The sequence below is a fragment of the Schistocerca nitens genome, chromosome 2 (genome assembly GCF_023898315.1).
Source record: "Schistocerca nitens isolate TAMUIC-IGC-003100 chromosome 2, iqSchNite1.1, whole genome shotgun sequence".
Classification (NCBI taxonomy): domain Eukaryota; kingdom Metazoa; phylum Arthropoda; class Insecta; order Orthoptera; family Acrididae; genus Schistocerca; species Schistocerca nitens.
In genome coordinates this window covers 552,407,858-552,424,740 of record NC_064615.1, presented here as the reverse complement: position 1 = coordinate 552,424,740, position 16,883 = coordinate 552,407,858, and the positions used below count along the sequence as shown (strand labels likewise).

The 16,883-nt window shown below is 44.9% G+C and overlaps 1 protein-coding gene across 2 annotated transcripts in view; it reads right to left on the bottom strand.

The window, feature by feature from the left end:
* Positions 1-16,883, bottom strand: part of LOC126236569 (alkyldihydroxyacetonephosphate synthase) — a 275,988-nt gene that overhangs the window by 105,713 nt on the left and 153,392 nt on the right. For both annotated transcript variants that reach the window (XM_049945978.1, XM_049945979.1), the window contains exon 3: positions 14,244-14,380. In XM_049945978.1, the coding sequence (XP_049801935.1) occupies positions 14,244-14,380 (137 nt within the window). The remainder of the gene's footprint in view (positions 1-14,243; positions 14,381-16,883) is intronic.

The window sequence follows — 16,883 nt, the reverse complement described above, 5'->3', positions numbered from 1 at the left end:
GTCAAACGGTGCCGCTGAACGTTTGGTCCGGACTTTCAAGTCACAGATGTTGAAGTTCAAAGAGTCGCATTCTCGGGAGGACGCGTTATTGCTCTTCTTGTCCTCGTATCGCTCTCAGACCCGAGATGGTCGCTCGCCGGCTGAGTTGCTCCACGGTCGCCCTCATCGAACCTTGATGTCTTTGAAGCATCCGCCGCATCAGGATCCTGTGCAGCGGCAGACACCTGCTTTTGCCCCAGGCGACGTTGTATACTATCGCAACTATCAAGGTTCACAGCGTTGGCTCGCAGGGCGCATTCTTCGCTGCCTCGGCCGCGCTATGTATTTGGTTTTGGGGGCCTCTGGTGAGGTGCGTCGGCATCTCAATCAGCTGTGCCTCTGTCGTCGCACGGGTTCTGCCGCTCCCCGTCTGCTTTCAGCGATGGTGCCGTCCGGTTAGCGCCCTGGGCACCCATCTACTGGCTCATCTCATCCCCAGGTGTTACCGACGCTGCCTTCCATTTTGCCCCATAGCGACGCGCCGCCGCCGCCGCCTGTTCTCCCGCTGGCGACGCCCGCAGTGGATGCTTTGCTGCAGCCGCCAAGCGCCTCCTGGGTCACGCGCCGCCGATCGCTTCCCGTGACCAGCTGTCCTCCGACATAGAAGTCTTGCCCGCTCCGGACCAGATGTCTTCGCCCGTCGGGTGCCCCGTTCTGATGGAGGTCGACCCTTCGGCCCCTCCGGTCTCTCTGCGGGGGCATACACCGCATGTTGGCGTGCACCCTGGACTAGGTTTTCAGGCGTTTCCTAGCTCCCCTCGGACCGAATGGCAGGGTGCGGGTGGCACAGCCTCGCCTGTTGTTAGGCTCCCCACCTCGTCGCATACGTCAACATGGGGTCCTCCCCACGGCGGGCGCAAGCCTTATAACACAACCGTACGCCGATTTGCGGGGGAGGAATGTGGTGTCACTGCCATACACCACACTTGCTAGGTGGTAGCCTTTAAATCGGCCACAGTCCGGTAGTATACGTCGGACCCGCGTGTCGCTACTGTCAGTGATTGCAGACCGAGCAACACCACACGGCATGTCTAGAGAGACGTCCTAGCACTCGCCCCAGTTCTACAGCCGACTTTGCTAGGAAAGGTTCACTGACAAATACGCTCTCATTTGCCGAGACGATAGTTAGCATAGCCTTCAGCTACGTCATTTGCTACGACCTAGCAAGGCGCCATTACCAACTTATATTGAGATTATAAATTATGTATCATCAAGAGCGATGTTCTCCAATTATGGATTGAAGTTAAGTATTCCAAGATCTTCGTACTTTATTTGCAATTCTCAAGACATTGTCCTGTTCCAGACCTCACGCCAGTCCGCTTGAGCTGAAACACGTGCCTTTCGGCTACCTCCGAGTGGCTTGGCTGTCTTGCCAAGTCACTACAAGTTGCTCTTTACATCCTCGTGCTCCTTTGCAACAGCTTTTTTGTTCTTCATTTATAATTTTGAACTTTGTTGTATGTGTCATTAATTTCTGTGTAATGACTGAAGTTAATATTTTGTAGATTGTTGGTAGGCATGTTATGGGGCGATATTTTGCTGGGTTTGCTATGTCTGCTTGAGCCTTAGGTTTCAGATAAGTTATTCCATGTGTAAGTATATCAGGGAATGTGTATGGATCTGCAATGTAACTGTTAAATAATTTAGTTAGATGTGAATGTGTTGAGGTGAACTTCTTTAGCCAGAAATTTGCTATTTTATCTTTTCCAGGGGCTTTCCAATTTTGCATAGAATTAATTGCTTGGGTGACTTCACGTTGCCAAATTATCACTTCAGGCATTTGTGGTATCATCTTGTATGTGTCTGTTTCTGCTTGTATCCACCGTGCATGCCTGTTATGTTGTACTGGGTTTGACCATATGTTGCTCCAGAACTGTTCCCTGTCCGTTATGTTTGGTGGATTGTCTATTTTAATGTGTGTGTTAACTTTGGTCTGGTAAAATTTCTTTTGGTTTGTGTTGAATGTTTGGTTTTGTTTCCTTCTATTTTCACTTTTTTTGTATCTTCTAAGTCGTTTGGCCAATGCTTGTAATTTCTGCTTCTTTTCATACGAGGTGTGGCTAGAAAAAAACCGGACTAGTACTGGTGAAACAATAAAACGAATGCAATAAGGCTGAAAGTCGCGTGGCCTGTCACGTGACTCTCGCTCCGCCTACTGCTCGAGTTTCATCTGCCTCCTGCACTCAGTCTGCCCGTGGCGTCTGTTTTAAGTAGTTGACGTTTTGTCTGTGCGTCGGAAAATGTTGAGTGTACAGAAAGAACAGCGTGTTAACATCAAATTTTGTTTCAAACTAGGAAAATCTGCAAGTGAAACGTTTGTAATGTTACAACAAATGTACGGCGATGATTGTTATCGCGAACACAAGTGTTTGAGTGGTTTAAACGATTTAAAGATGGCCGCGAAGACACCAGTGATGACACTCGCACTGGCAGACCATTGTCAGCAAAAACTGATGCAAACATTGAAAAAATCGGTAAACTTGTTCGACACTTTCCTTGTCAACTCCTGTTAACTCAGACACTGCTCTGATTGTTAAACGGCGATCTTTCGAACAAGTTTACCGATTTTTTCAATGTTTGCATCAGTTTTTGCTGACAATGGTCTGCCAGTGCGAGTGTCATCACTGGTGTCTTCGCGGCCATCTTTAAATCGTTTAAACCACTCAAACACTTGTGTTCGCGATAAACAATCATCGCCGTACACTTGTTGTAACATTACAAACGTTTCACTTGCAGATTTTCCTAGTTTGAAACAAAATTTGATGTTAACACGCTGTTCTTTCTGTACACTCAACATTTTCCGACGCACAGACAAAACGTCAACTACTTAAAACAGACGCCACCGGCAGACTGAGTGCAGGAGGCAGATGAAACTCGAGCAGTAGGCGGAGCGAGAGTCACGTGACAGGCCACGCGACTTTCAGCCTTATTGCATTCGTTTTATTGTTTCACCAGTACTAGTCCGGTTTTTTTCTAGCCACACCTCGTATAACTGCTCTATCGCTTCTTGTTGTGAGATTTTACCTAACCTTTTTCGTTTTTTTTCTGATATTTCATTTCTTATAAATTGTGTTAGCTGTCCGGCGTCTCTTCTCAGTTTTTCTATTCTGATCTGTAGCCTGTGTTGCCATGCTGGTTCTCTGGGTTTCTTCTGTGTGTTGGTTGGTTCTGATCTCTGCCTAGTGTGTATATTTAGTGTAGTGAGTGCTCCTATATAAACCAGTAGTTGTAGCTCTTCCATAGTTGTATTTTCATTTATTTTGTTGTGTATGATTGTGTTGACAGTTGTTATTGTTCTTTCGACTTGTGGGTTATTTGGTGGTCTATGCAAGAATGGTCTAATGTCTGTATTTGTGTCTTTGTATTCTACATATGTTAGCTGAAAGTTTTCTTCTATATCTAACATGTGTGTCACTTCATGTTCTATTTGTGCTTGTTCTGGTGGCTGTCTTAAGATTTCATTTTCCTCTGATTGTTTAATTGATGCGTGTTGTTCTTTGTTTGTTTGCTCTGGGATGTTTGAGTCCATTACTGTATTTTCTTCTTCTTCTGATTGCACATTATTTTGTTGCAGTATTTGTTGTACTTGCTGTTTGATATTTTCTAATTCTGACTGGGGTATCCTGTTATTTTTTATTATTACACGGATCTGATCAGCTAGTCATTGTCCTGTTAAAAATTTTAATTCTGGGTATCTGGTAATAAATGTTGTGTATACTTGTGATCTGTATCCAGTTGTGTTTGTTCCTAAGTTTGTTGCTTGGTAATAACAGAACATGAGGTGTTGGTTAACTTCATCTGACCATATCATCCTCTGTCTGTTTCCCTTCTAGAGTGGTTGCAGGAAGCATATCCTGCAAAACACCTCTATTTGGATTTAAATCATTTTGTGTGTGGCTAGCAGTGTCGTTACCTTTGTCGACGGGCATAGGGTTCAAGTGTCGTCCCCTACCATGACAGCGCTTGTCCGAGGCTTCATTAATTCTGTCCTGAACCAACTAATCACACTAAAAGGGGGGTTAGTCCTATTAGTGGTTTGTTCTTTTCGTCGCCTTTTACGACTGGCAGAACATAACGGAGGCCTATTCTTTTCCCGGGCCTCCACGGGTATATAATTATTATTTCTTCCCTTTCTCAAACGTTATGTCTGGTTAGAAATGGAAAGTCACGCAGATCTTGATCAAACGTCACTTCCTATTAACTGTACGGTATATGTTACATTGCATATAGGAACTTTTGGGTAATTGAACAAGTGGCAATAATTACAGATTTCTGTAGTTGTATATATATGTTTGGATGTAGCTGTATTGCGTTGATGTACTGGTGGATATTGTGTGGTATGACTCCTGTAGTTGATAGTATAATTGGTATAATATCAACTTTATCCTTATACCACATGTCCTTGACTTCCTCAGCCAGTTGGACGTATTTTTCAATTTTTTCTCCTGTTTTCTTCTGTATATTTGTTGTATAGGGTATGAATATTTCGATCAGTTGTGTTAATTTCTTCTTTTTATTGGTGAGTATGATGTCAGGTTTGTTATGTGGTGTTGTTTTATCTGTTATAATGGTTCTGTTCCAGTATAATTTGTATTCATCATTCACCAGTATATTTTGTGGTGCATACTTGTATGTGGGAACGTGTTGTTTTATTAGTTTATGTTGTATGGCAAGTTGTTGATGTATTATTTTTGCTGCATTGTCATGTCTTCTGGTGTATTCTGTATTTGCTAGTATTGTACATCCGCTTGTGATGTGATCTACTGTTTCTATTTGTTGTTTGCAAAGTCTGCATTTATCTGTTGTAGTATTGGGATCTTTAATAATATGCTTGCTGTAGTATCTGTTGTCTATTGTTTGATCCTGTATTGCAATCATGAATCCTTCTGTCTCACTGTATATATTGCCTTTTCTTAGCCATGTGTTGGATGCGTCTTGATCGATGTGTGGCTGTGTTAGATGATACGGGTGCTTGCCATGTAGTGTTTTCTTTTTCCAATTTGCTTTTTTCGTATTTGTTGATGTTATGTGATCTAAAGGGTTGTAGAAGTGGTTATGAAATTGCAGTGGTGTAGCCGATGTATTTATATGAGTGACTGCTTTGTGTGTTTTGCTAGTTTCTGCTCGTTCCAGAAAGAATTTTCTTAAATTGTCTACCTGTCCATAATGTAGGTTTTTTACGTCGATAAATCCCCTTCCTCCTTCCTTTCTGCTTAATGTGAATCTTTCTGTTGCTGAATGTATGTGATGTATTCTATATTTGTGGCATTATGATCGTGTAAGTGTATTGATTGCTTCTAGGTCTGTGTTACTCCATTTCACTACACCAAATGAGTAGGTCAATATTGGTGGTTTTAAGGCGCACAACTTCAACGGTCATTAGCGCCCAGACTACGTTAGGAATGCACCGCGAATCACAAGTTTAAAACAGCAACGAAACGGAAAACACGATAAAAGACAGACTGACAGGCATAGGATTAAAAAAGAAAACCGCATAATCAAATGTCCTTTGAGAGGGTTGTCAAATTGATAAAATGAAGAACGCGAGCAGCTGCTCGTGGGTCATCCGCTAAAATGGCTTCTACAGTACAGGGCAGGCCAAGATCAAGATGCAGGGTGTTAAAATCCGGAAAGAACGTTAAAATGTGGCGGACCGTCAGCAATTGCCCACATTGGCAGAACGGCGCCGGCGCAGCCGTCAGCAGATGGCGATGGCTGAACCGGCAGTGACCAATTCGTAACCGGGCCAAAACTACCTACTCCCGCCGAGAAGGGCGTGAGGAGGACGTCCAAGCCACGGGAAGAGGTTTTAAGGCCCGAAGCTTGTTGTCTGTAAGTGCAGCCCAATCGGCATGCCACAATGATAAAATGCGCCGACAAATTACCCTGCTACAATCTGACGAAGGGACACAACAAGAAGCTGTCCGAGGCTGGAGGACCGCAGCCTTGGCCGCGGCATCAGCAGCTTCGTTCCCGGGGATACCGACATGGCCAGGAACCCACATAAAGCTAACCGGAGAACCGACGTCCACCAGCTGCTGAAGAGAGCGTTGGATCCGGTGCACGAAAGGGTGAACCGGGTACGGATCACTGAGGCTCTGGATAGCGCTCAGGGAATCGGAGCAGATGATATATCCAGAATGTCGGTGGCGGCAGATGTAAAGAACAGCCTGGTAGAGGGCAAAGAGCTCAGCTGTGAAGACCGAACAATGGCCATGGAGCCGGTATTTGAAACTTTGTGCCCCGACAATAAAAGAACACCCGACCCCGTCATTGGTCTTAGAGCCATCTGTATAAATGAAGGTCATATTAATGAACTTCGAACGAAGTTCGACAAAACGGGAGTGGTAGACCGAACCGGGAGTAACCTCCTTCGGGAGCGAGCAGAGGTCAAGGTGGACGCGAACCTGAGCCTGGAGCCAAGGTGGCGTGTGGCTCTCGCCCACTCGAAAGGTTGCAGGGAGTGAAAAATTAAGGTGTTGAAGGAGGCGACGAAAGCGAACTCCAGGGGGTAGCAGGGCAGAGACATACAAACCGTATTGACTGCCGAGAGAGTCATCAAAAAAGGAAAGGTAAGACGGGTGGTCAGGCATTGACAGTAGCCGACAGGCATACCGACAAAGCAGTATATCGCGCCGGTAGGTGAGTGGCAACTCACCAGCGTCAGCATGAAGACTCTCGACGGGACTAGTATAAAACGCTCCGATCGCAAGTCGTAAACCCCGATGTTGTATGGAGTTGAGGCGGCGTAAGATGGATGGCCGTGCAGAGGAGTATACGAAGCTCCCATAATCCAGCTAGGAGCAGACGATCGACCGATATAGGCGAAGTAGGACGGTTCGATCCGCTCCCCACGACATACCACTGAGAACACGGAGGACATTTAGAGAACGGGTACAACGGGCAGCCAAATATGACACATGTGGAGACCAACTAAGTTTCCTGTCAAATGTAAGACCTAAAAATTTTGTTGTCTCCACGAATGGGAGAGCAACGGGACCGAGTCTTAAGGACGGTGTACGAGAGTTCCTTACATAAATACAAACGAAAAGCTAGTTCACTTCTTGTGAACAATATCATGAAATTAAAAAAAATGAGAATAGTTTGTGATTTATGTTTAAATATCGATTAACGACAGACGAACCAAAGCAGAGATGTATCAGGTATGTTCTGCAGTGCGTCTGCTATTTCATCATCTTGCAAAGAGACCACTATCTTGAGAAGAAAAAAACACAAAAAAGCGCCAGAAGTTAATACAGACCGTCTTCTCGGCAGAAAAACGGAAGCCATTGGCGACACTCCAGGAGTAAAGACGGTCAAGAGAACGCTGAAGACAGCGCTCCAGGAAACATGTACGCTGCGCGCTGCAATAGATGGTAAAATCGTCCACGAAAAGGGAGCCTGATACATCAGCTGGGAGGCAATCCATTATTGGATTGATCGCTATGGCGAAGAGAGCGACGCTCAAAACTGAGCCCTGTGGCACCCCATTCTCCTGGCGAAAGGTGTCTGACAGGACAGAACCCACACGTACCCTGAACTGTCGACCCATTAAAAAGGAACGAATAAAAAGAGGGAGGCGACCGCGAAGGCCCCATGTATGCATGGTGCGGAGAATGCCCGCCCTCCAACAGGTGTCTTAAGCCTTTTCCAAATCAAAGAACACAGCCGCGGTCGGGCGCTTCCGCAAGAAGTTATTCATAATGAAGGTCGACAAGGTAACCAGATGGTCAACAGCAGAGCGGCGCCTGCGAAATCCAAATTGTACATTGGTAAGTAGGCGTCGAGACTCGAGCAGCCAAACCAATCGAGAGTTAACCATTCGCTCCATCACTTTACAGACACAGCTGGTAAGCGAGATGGGTCGATAACTGGAAGGCAAGTGCTTGTCCTTCCCCGGCTTAGGAATCGGGACAACAATAGACTCGCGCCAGCATGCGGGAACATGTCCCTCAATCCAGATGCGATTATAAGTACGAAGAAGGAAACCTTTACCCGCAGGAGAAAGGCTCTTCAGCATCTGAATATGTATAGAATCAGGCCCTGGAGCGGAGGACCGTGATCGGCCAAGTGCGTTTTCGAGTTCCCGCATGGTGAATGGGGCATTATAACTTTCACGATTTGAGGAGCGGAAGTTAGGTGACCTAGCCTCCTCTGCCTGCTTTCGGGGGAGGAAGGCAGGGTGGTAATGAGCGGAGCTCGAAACCTCTGCGAAAAAGCGGCCAAAGGCATTGGAGACATCCTCAGGGGCCACAAGGACGTCATTCGCGACCGTCAAGCCAGAAACTGGTGAGTGGACCTTAGTGCCAGATAGCCGGCGCAGGCTACCCCAGACAACAGAAGAAGGAGTAAAACTGTTGAAGGTGCTTGTGAAAGCAGCCCAGCTGGCTTTCTTGCTTTCTTTAATAATACGACGACACTGTGCACGTAATCGCTTATAATTGATACAATTCGCCACTGTAGGCTGGCGTTTAAAGGTGCGTAAAGCACGTCGACGAGCACGGAAAGCATCTCTACATGCCGAGGTCCACCAGGGGACCGGTACGCCACGTGGAGAAGAAGTAGGGTGAGGGATGGAATATTCAGCAGCAGTGAGAATGACTTCCGTGAGGTGTGCGACCTGACTATCGCAGCTTGTGAATGTTTGATCCTGAAAGGTCGCCCTGGAAGAGAAGAGCCCCCAGTCTGCTTTGGAGATGTTCCAACTAGATGAGCACGGAGAGGGGGTATGCTGCAGGAGATGGATAACACACGGGAAGTGGTCGCTCGAATATGTATCAGAAAGTGCATACCACTCGAACCGGCGTGCAAGTTGGGGAGTACATATAGAGAGGTCTAAATGGGAATAGGTGTGAGATGTGTCCGAAAGAAAAGTAGGGGCGCCAGTATTGAGGCAGACAAGATTGAGCTGGTTGAAAAGGTCTGCTAACAGGGAGCCCCTCGGGCAGGATGCTGGAGAGCCCCAAAGGGGATGATGGGCATTGAAGTCTCCAGTTAACAAAAATGGTGCAGGTAGCTGTGCAATAAGTTGCATCATGTCTGCCCTGGTAACTGCAGACGACAATGGAGTGTAAACGGTACAAATGGAAAATGTAAAAGTGGGGAGAGTAATGCGGATGGCAACTGCCTGCAGGCCGGTGTGCAACGTGATGGGATCGTAGTAAGTATCATCCCGGACCAGCAACATAACCCCTCCATGAGCTGGGATACCTACCACAGGGGGTAGGTCAAAACGCACAGAGGTGTAGTGTGCCAAGGCAATTTGATCGCAAGGGCGTAGCTTCGTTTCCTGGAGGGCGACGACGAGCGGACGGTGCAAGCGGAGCAGCAACTTCAAGTCCTCTCGGTTGGAGCGAATGCTGCGAATATTCCAGTGAATAAGTGCCATCGTAAGAAAAGAAAAAGGAAGATGTAAGAAGAGGTCACCTCGAAGGCCGCTGACGGCCTGGCTTCGAGCGAGCACTGCCGCCGCTATCGGTAGGTGGACAGTCGTTGTCCATTGGGTCGATAGGTTCATCGGCCATCTTGGAAAGATGGCCGGGAGGGGGAGCTTCCTCCGCCGGTGAACGGCCAGATGTTCGGCTACCAGCGGTGCGGCCAGGCGAAACGGATGACGGCCTGGGGCGGCAACCGCTGGGTGGCGCAGGAGAAGAAATGCGCCGTGGCGGAGAAGGAGAACTGTGCTTCCTATTTGCCTTCTTGGAAGGTCGTTTGGTGGAAGTACCGGTCGAAGGCTGGGAGGTCGAGGTACGTAGGAAGTCTGCACGGGACGGTTCCTTCTTGAAGGCCCGTGCCTCTGACTTCTGGGTCTTCGTCTTAGCAGAAGCTGATGAAGGGGCTGGTGTCTGTGGGGTGATGGGAGGAAGAGGAGACGTCGACCGCGCGATCTTAGCACTGGCCGAACGGACGACCGTGGTGCTGAAGGTCAGATCGCATGTCTGGGTTGCCACCTCCCTGGTAGTCCGAGGAGAGGCGAGGACAGTACTGTATTTCCCCGCTGGGAGCAGCGTGGGCTTCCTACTAGCCAATAGCTTGCGAGCAGCCGAGGTAGACACTTTCTCTTTGACCCGAATTTCTTGGATACAGCGTTCTTCCTTATAGACAGGACAGTCGCGGGAGGATGCGGCATGGTCACCCTGACAGTTCACACAACGAGGAGACGGAGGTGGACAGTCACCCTCATGGGCATCCCTGCCACAAGTGACACATTTAGCCGCATTGGAACAAGACTGTCGAGTGTGATTGAAACGCTGACACTGGTAGCAGCACTTAGGTGTCGGGACATAGGGGCGAACAGAAATAACCTCGTAGCCCGCCTTGATGCACGATGGCAGCTTAACACTATCAAAGGTCAAGAAAAGTGTCCGGGTCGGTACAAGGTCATTGTTGACCTTTTTCATGACCCTATGGACAGCCGTCACGCCCTGCTCAGCGAGGAAAGATTGAATCTCCTCGTCAGTCAAGCCGTCGAGGGATCTAGTATAGACCACACAACGAGACGAATTCAAAGTTCGGTGAGCCTCCACCCGGACAGGGAACGTGTACAGGAGTGTGGCCCGAAGCAGTTTTTGTGCCTGAAAGGCGCTCTCAGTTTCGAGTAATAAGGTACCGTTACGCAACCTGGTACAAGATTTAACAGATCCGGCTATGGCATCTACGCCCTTCTGGGTAACGAAAGGGTTGACAGAGGAAAAATCCTTTCCGTCCTCAGATCGAGAAACGACGAGGAACTGTGGGGCAGGCGGTAGTACTTTTGTCACTGGTAGCTAGTCACGTTTCCGTTTTCGGGCAGAAGTCGAGAGAGATGGATTGGAATCCATTGCGGAGGAATCCCCCATGATTGCCAGCGTCTCCAATGGCGCGCTCCTTCCTTGTGGGGACCCTCTCAGAGGGCACTCCCGCCTTAGGTGAATGTTTACACCTCAGGTCACACCTCCCGAGAAACAGACGGAGGGACCAATCGGCATGGTCAGAAGGTATCAGCTCAGGCAATCACCCCTCCCCGAGCCTGGCCTTTACCAGGGGGTACGCGCGTGCCTTACATGTCTACCCAGGGCGGGGAATTACGCGTTACCCCGTCACCGGCTACACGTGCAAACGCGTGGGTCGGCCTTCAGGCGCGCACAGGGAGGAAGGAAGAAGAGGAAAAAGGAGAGAGAGAGGGAGAGGGAGAGGGAGGGGGGGGGGAGGGAGAGAGAGAGAGAGAGAGAGAGAGAGAGAGAGAGAGAGAGAGAGAGAGAGAGTGTCTCAAACGCCGAGGCGGAGACCAGAGAAGGCAAGGAGAAGAAGGCAATGAGAAGGCAAGGAGAAGAAGGCAATGAGAGGGCAAGGAGTATTTGCAGGGGAAAGTGTAAGGAAGACAGTGAGGTGGAGAAGAGCAAAGAAAGGAACCAACCAAAGGAAGGAAGAAACGAGAAGTGAAAAAGCAAAATGACCGCAAATAGAGGTCGTGGAACCGTCCGTCTCCGGACGCAGGCGCTAACTACCCCCTTGAGGGGGAGGGAATCCTTTTAGTCGCCTCGTACGACAGGCAGGAATACCTCGGGTCTATTCTAATCCCCGGACCCGCAGGGGGGAGGTCAATATTGGTATGGCATAAGTATTTATAGCTTTTGTCTTGTTTCTTGCTGTCAATTCTGTTTTCAGTATTTTTGTTAGTCTTTGTCTATATTTTTCTTTTAGTTCTTCTTTAATATTTGTATTATCTATTCCTATTTTTTGTCTGTATCCTAGATATTTATAGGCATCCATTTTTTCCATCGCTTCTATGCAGTCGCTGTGGTTATCCAATATGTAATCTTCTTGTTTAGTGTGTTTTCCCTTGACTATGCTATTTTTCTTACATTTGTCTGTTCCAAAAGCCATACTTATATCACTGCTGAATACTTCTGTTTTCTTTACTAATTGGTTGAGTTGTTGATTTGTTGCTGCCAGTAGTTTTAGATCATCCATGTATAGCAAATGTCTGATTTTGTGTTGGTATGTTCCAGTAATATTACATCCATAATTTGTATTATTTAGCATGTTGGATAGTGGGTTCAGAGCAAGGCAGAACCAGAAAGGACTTAATGAGTCTCCTTGGTATATTCCCCGCTTAATCTGTATTGGCTGTGATGTGATATTATTTGAATTTGTTTGGATATTAAGTGTGGTTTTCCAATTTTTCATTACTATGTTTAGGAACTGTATCAATTTAGGATCTACTTTGTATATTTCCAATATTTGTAGTAACCATGAGTGGGGTACACTATCAAAAGCTTTTTGGTAATCAATGTATGCGTAGTGTAGCGACCTTTGTTTAGTTTTAGCTTGATATGTCACCTCTGCATCTATTATCAGTTGCTCTTTACATCCTCGTGCTCCTTTGCAACAGCCTTTTTGTTCTTCATTTATAATTTTGTTCTGTGTTGTATGTGTCATTCATTTCTGTTTAATGACTGAAGTTAATATTTTGTATATTGTTGGTAGGCATGTTATGGGGCGATATTTAGCTGGGTTCGCTGTGTCTGCTTGATCTTTAGGTTTCAGATAAGTTATTCCATGTGTAAGTGTATCAGGGAATGTGTATGGGTCTGCAATGTAACTGTTAAATAATTTAGTTAGATGTGAATGTGTTGAGGTGAACTACTTTAACCAGAAATTTGCTATTTTATCATTTCCAGGGGCTTTCCAATTGTGAGTAGAAGTAATTGCTTGGGTGACTTCATGTTGCCAAATTATCACTTCAGGCATTTGTGGTATCATCTTGTATGTGTCTGTTTCTGCTTGTATCCACCGTGCATGCCTGTTATGTTGTACCGGGTTTGACCATATGTTGCTCCAGAAGTGTTCCATGTCTGTTATGTTTGGTGGATTGTTTATTTTAATGTGTGTGTTATCTATTGTCTGGTAAAATTTCTTTTGGTTTGTGTTGAATGTTTGGTTTTGTTTCCTTCTATTTTCACTTTTTATGTATCTTCTGAGTCGTTTGGCTAATGCTTGTAATTTCTGCTTATTTTCGTCTAATTGCTCTGTCGCTTCTTGTTGTGAGATTTTACCTAATCTTTTTCGTTTTTTTTCCGAGATTTCATTTCTTATAAATTGTGTTAGCTGTCCGATGTCTTTTCTTAGTTTTTCTATTTTGATCTGTAGCCTGTGTTGCCATGCTGGTTTTGTGGGTTTCTTCTGTGTGTTGGTTGGTTCTGATCTTTGCCTAGTGTATATATTTAGTGTAGTGAGTGCTCCTATATAAACCAGTAGTTTTAACTCTTCCATAGTTGCGTTTTCATTTATTTTGTTGTGTATGATTGTGTTGACAGTTGTTATTGTTCTTTCGACTTGTGGGTTATTTGGTGGTCTATGCAAGAATGGTCTGATGTCTGTATTTGTGTCTTTGTATTCTCTATATGTTAGCTGAAATTTTTCTTCTATATCTAACATCTGTGTCACTTCGTGTTCTATTTGTGCTTGTTCTGGTGGCTGTCTTAAGATTTCGTTTTCCTCTGATTGTTTAATTGGTGCGTGTTGTTCTTTGTTTGTTTGCTCTGGGATGTTTGAGTCCATTACTGTATTTTCTTCTTCTTCTGATTGCACATTATTTTGTTGCAGTATTTGTTGTACTTGCTGTTTGATATTTTCTAATTCTGACTGGGGTATCCTGTTATTTTTGATTATTACACGGATCTGATCAGCTAGTCGTTGTTCTGTTAAAAATTTTAATTCTGGGTATCTGGTAATAAATGTTGCGTATACTTGTGATCTGTATCCAGTTGTGTTGGTTCCTAGGTTTGTTGCTTGGTAATAACAGATCATTAGGTGTCGATTTACTTCATCTGACCATCTCATTCTCTGTCTTTGTTTTCCTTCTAGGGTGGTTGCAGGAAGCATATCCTGCAAAACACCTCTATTTGGATTTAAATCATTTTCCAGTTGGCTAGCAGTGTCGTTACCATTGTGGGCGGGCATAGGGTGCAAGTGTCGTCCCCGATCATGACGGCACTTGTCCGAGGCTTCTTTAGTTCTGTCCTGAACCAACTAATCACACTAAAAGGGGGGTTAGCCCTATTAGTGGTTTGTTCTTATCGTTGCCTTTTACGACTGGCAGAACATACCGGAGGCCTTATTATTATTATTATTATTATTTCTTTACTTTCTCAGACGTTAAGTCTGGTTGAAAGTAAGTTATTATTATTATTATTATTATTATTATTATTATTTAAACTAACCTTTATCCAAATGTGGCTCTGGATAGTCCTTGGCTCTTATTAAAGACTGTGATTCTCGTTTGATATCAAGGTTTACATCCAGTACATCCTTTACCCATTCTGTGAAATATGGAAGGGGTACATCACCTATTGGATACCTGAAAAGAATGAAGAATGCTTATAGAGCACACAAAATGTCAACAATATTCATTTTAATTGGCTGTTATTACAGGAAATGATACATTAATTGACCAAGACAATACTGATAATTAATTACTATAAAGGAAACAAAATTAACCCAAAAAAACACTGAGACTGACAAGATGTGAAAGATAAGATTTAGTTCTTATGTAGTCCACTATTTGTTTCAGTTATGTTCAACACACAGACGGACTCAGTGGAGGCATACACACTCTGAAACTGGACTTGCCATTATACAGGGTGATTCAAAAAGAATACCACAACTTTAAAAATGTGTATTTAATGAAAGAAACATAATATAACCTTCTGTTATACATCATTACAAAGAGTATTTAAAAAGGTTTTTTTTCACTCAAAAACAAGTTCAGAGATGTTCAATATGGCCCCCTCCAGACACACAAGCAATATCAACCCGATACTCCAACTCGTTCCACACTCTCTGTAGCATATCAGGCGTAACAGTTAGGATAGTTGCTGTTATTTCTCGTTTCAAATCATCAATGGTGGCTGGGAGAGGTGGTCGAAACACCATATCCTTAACATACCCCCATAAGAAAAAATCGCAGGGGGTAAGATCAGGGCTTCTTGGAGGCCAGTGATGAAGTGCTCTGTCACGGGCTGCCTGGCGGCCGATCCATCGCCTCGGGTAGTTGACGTTCAGGTAGTTACGGACAGATAAGTGCCAATGTGGTGGCGCTCCATCCTGCTGAACTATGAATTGTTGTGCTTCTTGTTCGAGCTGAGGGAACAGCCAATTCTCTAACATCTCCAGATACTGTAGTCCAGTTACAGTAGCACCTTCGAAGAAAAAGGGACCAAAAACTTTATTGGCTGAAATGGCACAGAAAACGTTCACCTTAGGGGAGTCACGTTCATACTGAGTTGTTTCCCGCGGATTCTGTGTCCCATATACAGACATTGTGACAGTTGACTTTCCCATTAGTGTGGAAAGTTGCTTCATCACTAAACACAATCTTTGAAACAAAAGATTCATCTGTTTCCATTTGAGCAAGGATAAAATCACAGAAATCGATTCTTTTAATCTTATCAGCTACAGACAGTGCTTGAACCAATTTCAGACGATAAGGTTTCATAACTAACCTTTTTCGTAGGACTCTCCATACAGTTGATTGTGGAATTTGCAGCTCTCTGCTAGCTCTGCGAGTCGATTTTCCTGGGTTGCGAACAAATGCTTGCTGGATGCGTGCTACATTTTCATCACTCATTCTCGGCCGTCCAGAACTTTTCCCTTTGCACAAACACCCATTCTCTGTAAACTGTTTATACCAACGTTTAATACATCACCTATCAGGAGGTTTAACACCATACTTCGTTCGAAATGCACGCTGAACAACTGTTGTCGATTCACTTCTGCCGTACTCAATAACACAAAAAGCTTTCTGTTGAGCGGTCGCCATCTTAGCATCAACTGACTCTGACGCCTAGTCAACAGCGCCTCAAGCGAACAAATGTACAACTAAATGAAACTTTATAGCTCCCTTAATTCGCCGACAGATAGTGCTTAGCTCTGCCTTTTGTCGTTGCAGAGTTTTAAATTCCTAAAGTTGTGGTATTATTTTTGAATCACCCCGTACATTCAGTCGAAGACTTCTCTTAATTTTCTTTCATAATTGCTGCTTAGTACTTACCATCATCAAGAGGTGAACTATTGATACAAACAATAGGCAAATATTAAAGTACACAACACAATCCCACCTTCTGGAACAAATAGTTCCCCACAGAGGTGATGAGGACAAGGTGGAGAAATTTAAAAAGGAAGGCTATGTCACTCAGATTAAAGGATGAGATGGACATCTGGAGTCTGAGGACCCTGTCCTTTTTTAATTTTGCTCAACTTATCCTCCCGTCCTCTTCAATGAAACTAGTAATAGTTCTGAAAGTTAGGACTGTCTCGTGTATTTATACATGTGCCTACTGTCCATACTGACACAATAAAAGTAAGTACTGGCCCGTAGTTATGTCTCACAATTTTATAATTCTCTCTCATGAATTTTCCTTATGATGCAATTATTTCTCTTTCAGTTAACCATCACACTGATTCCAGATTACCACTTTAGGAGACTAGATGTAACACCACAGCACCATTGTTGACCAAATGGATATAACAGCAGGGAAGACAATTCAAATCGCCTATTTTATATACAACAGTTCGCAGCATTTGCAGGGCTGGATGGACAGATACCTGAACATAATTAACCACCTTCACATATTTGCCACTTATTGGGCTCTGAGCTCACAGTAAACAATTTTGAGCTCAAGACTTGCTTTAGTAGTTGCAGCTTAGCTGCATTATGTGTGCCAACTGGATTCAGGTGTACAGAGCACACTCGACAAAGCACACTCCGAACATTTAGTATGTCAATAATCATCTGAATTCCACTGCGAATAGCATGGTCAGCCATGAAAAGAAAAGAATCAATCACACAAATACATGGCACA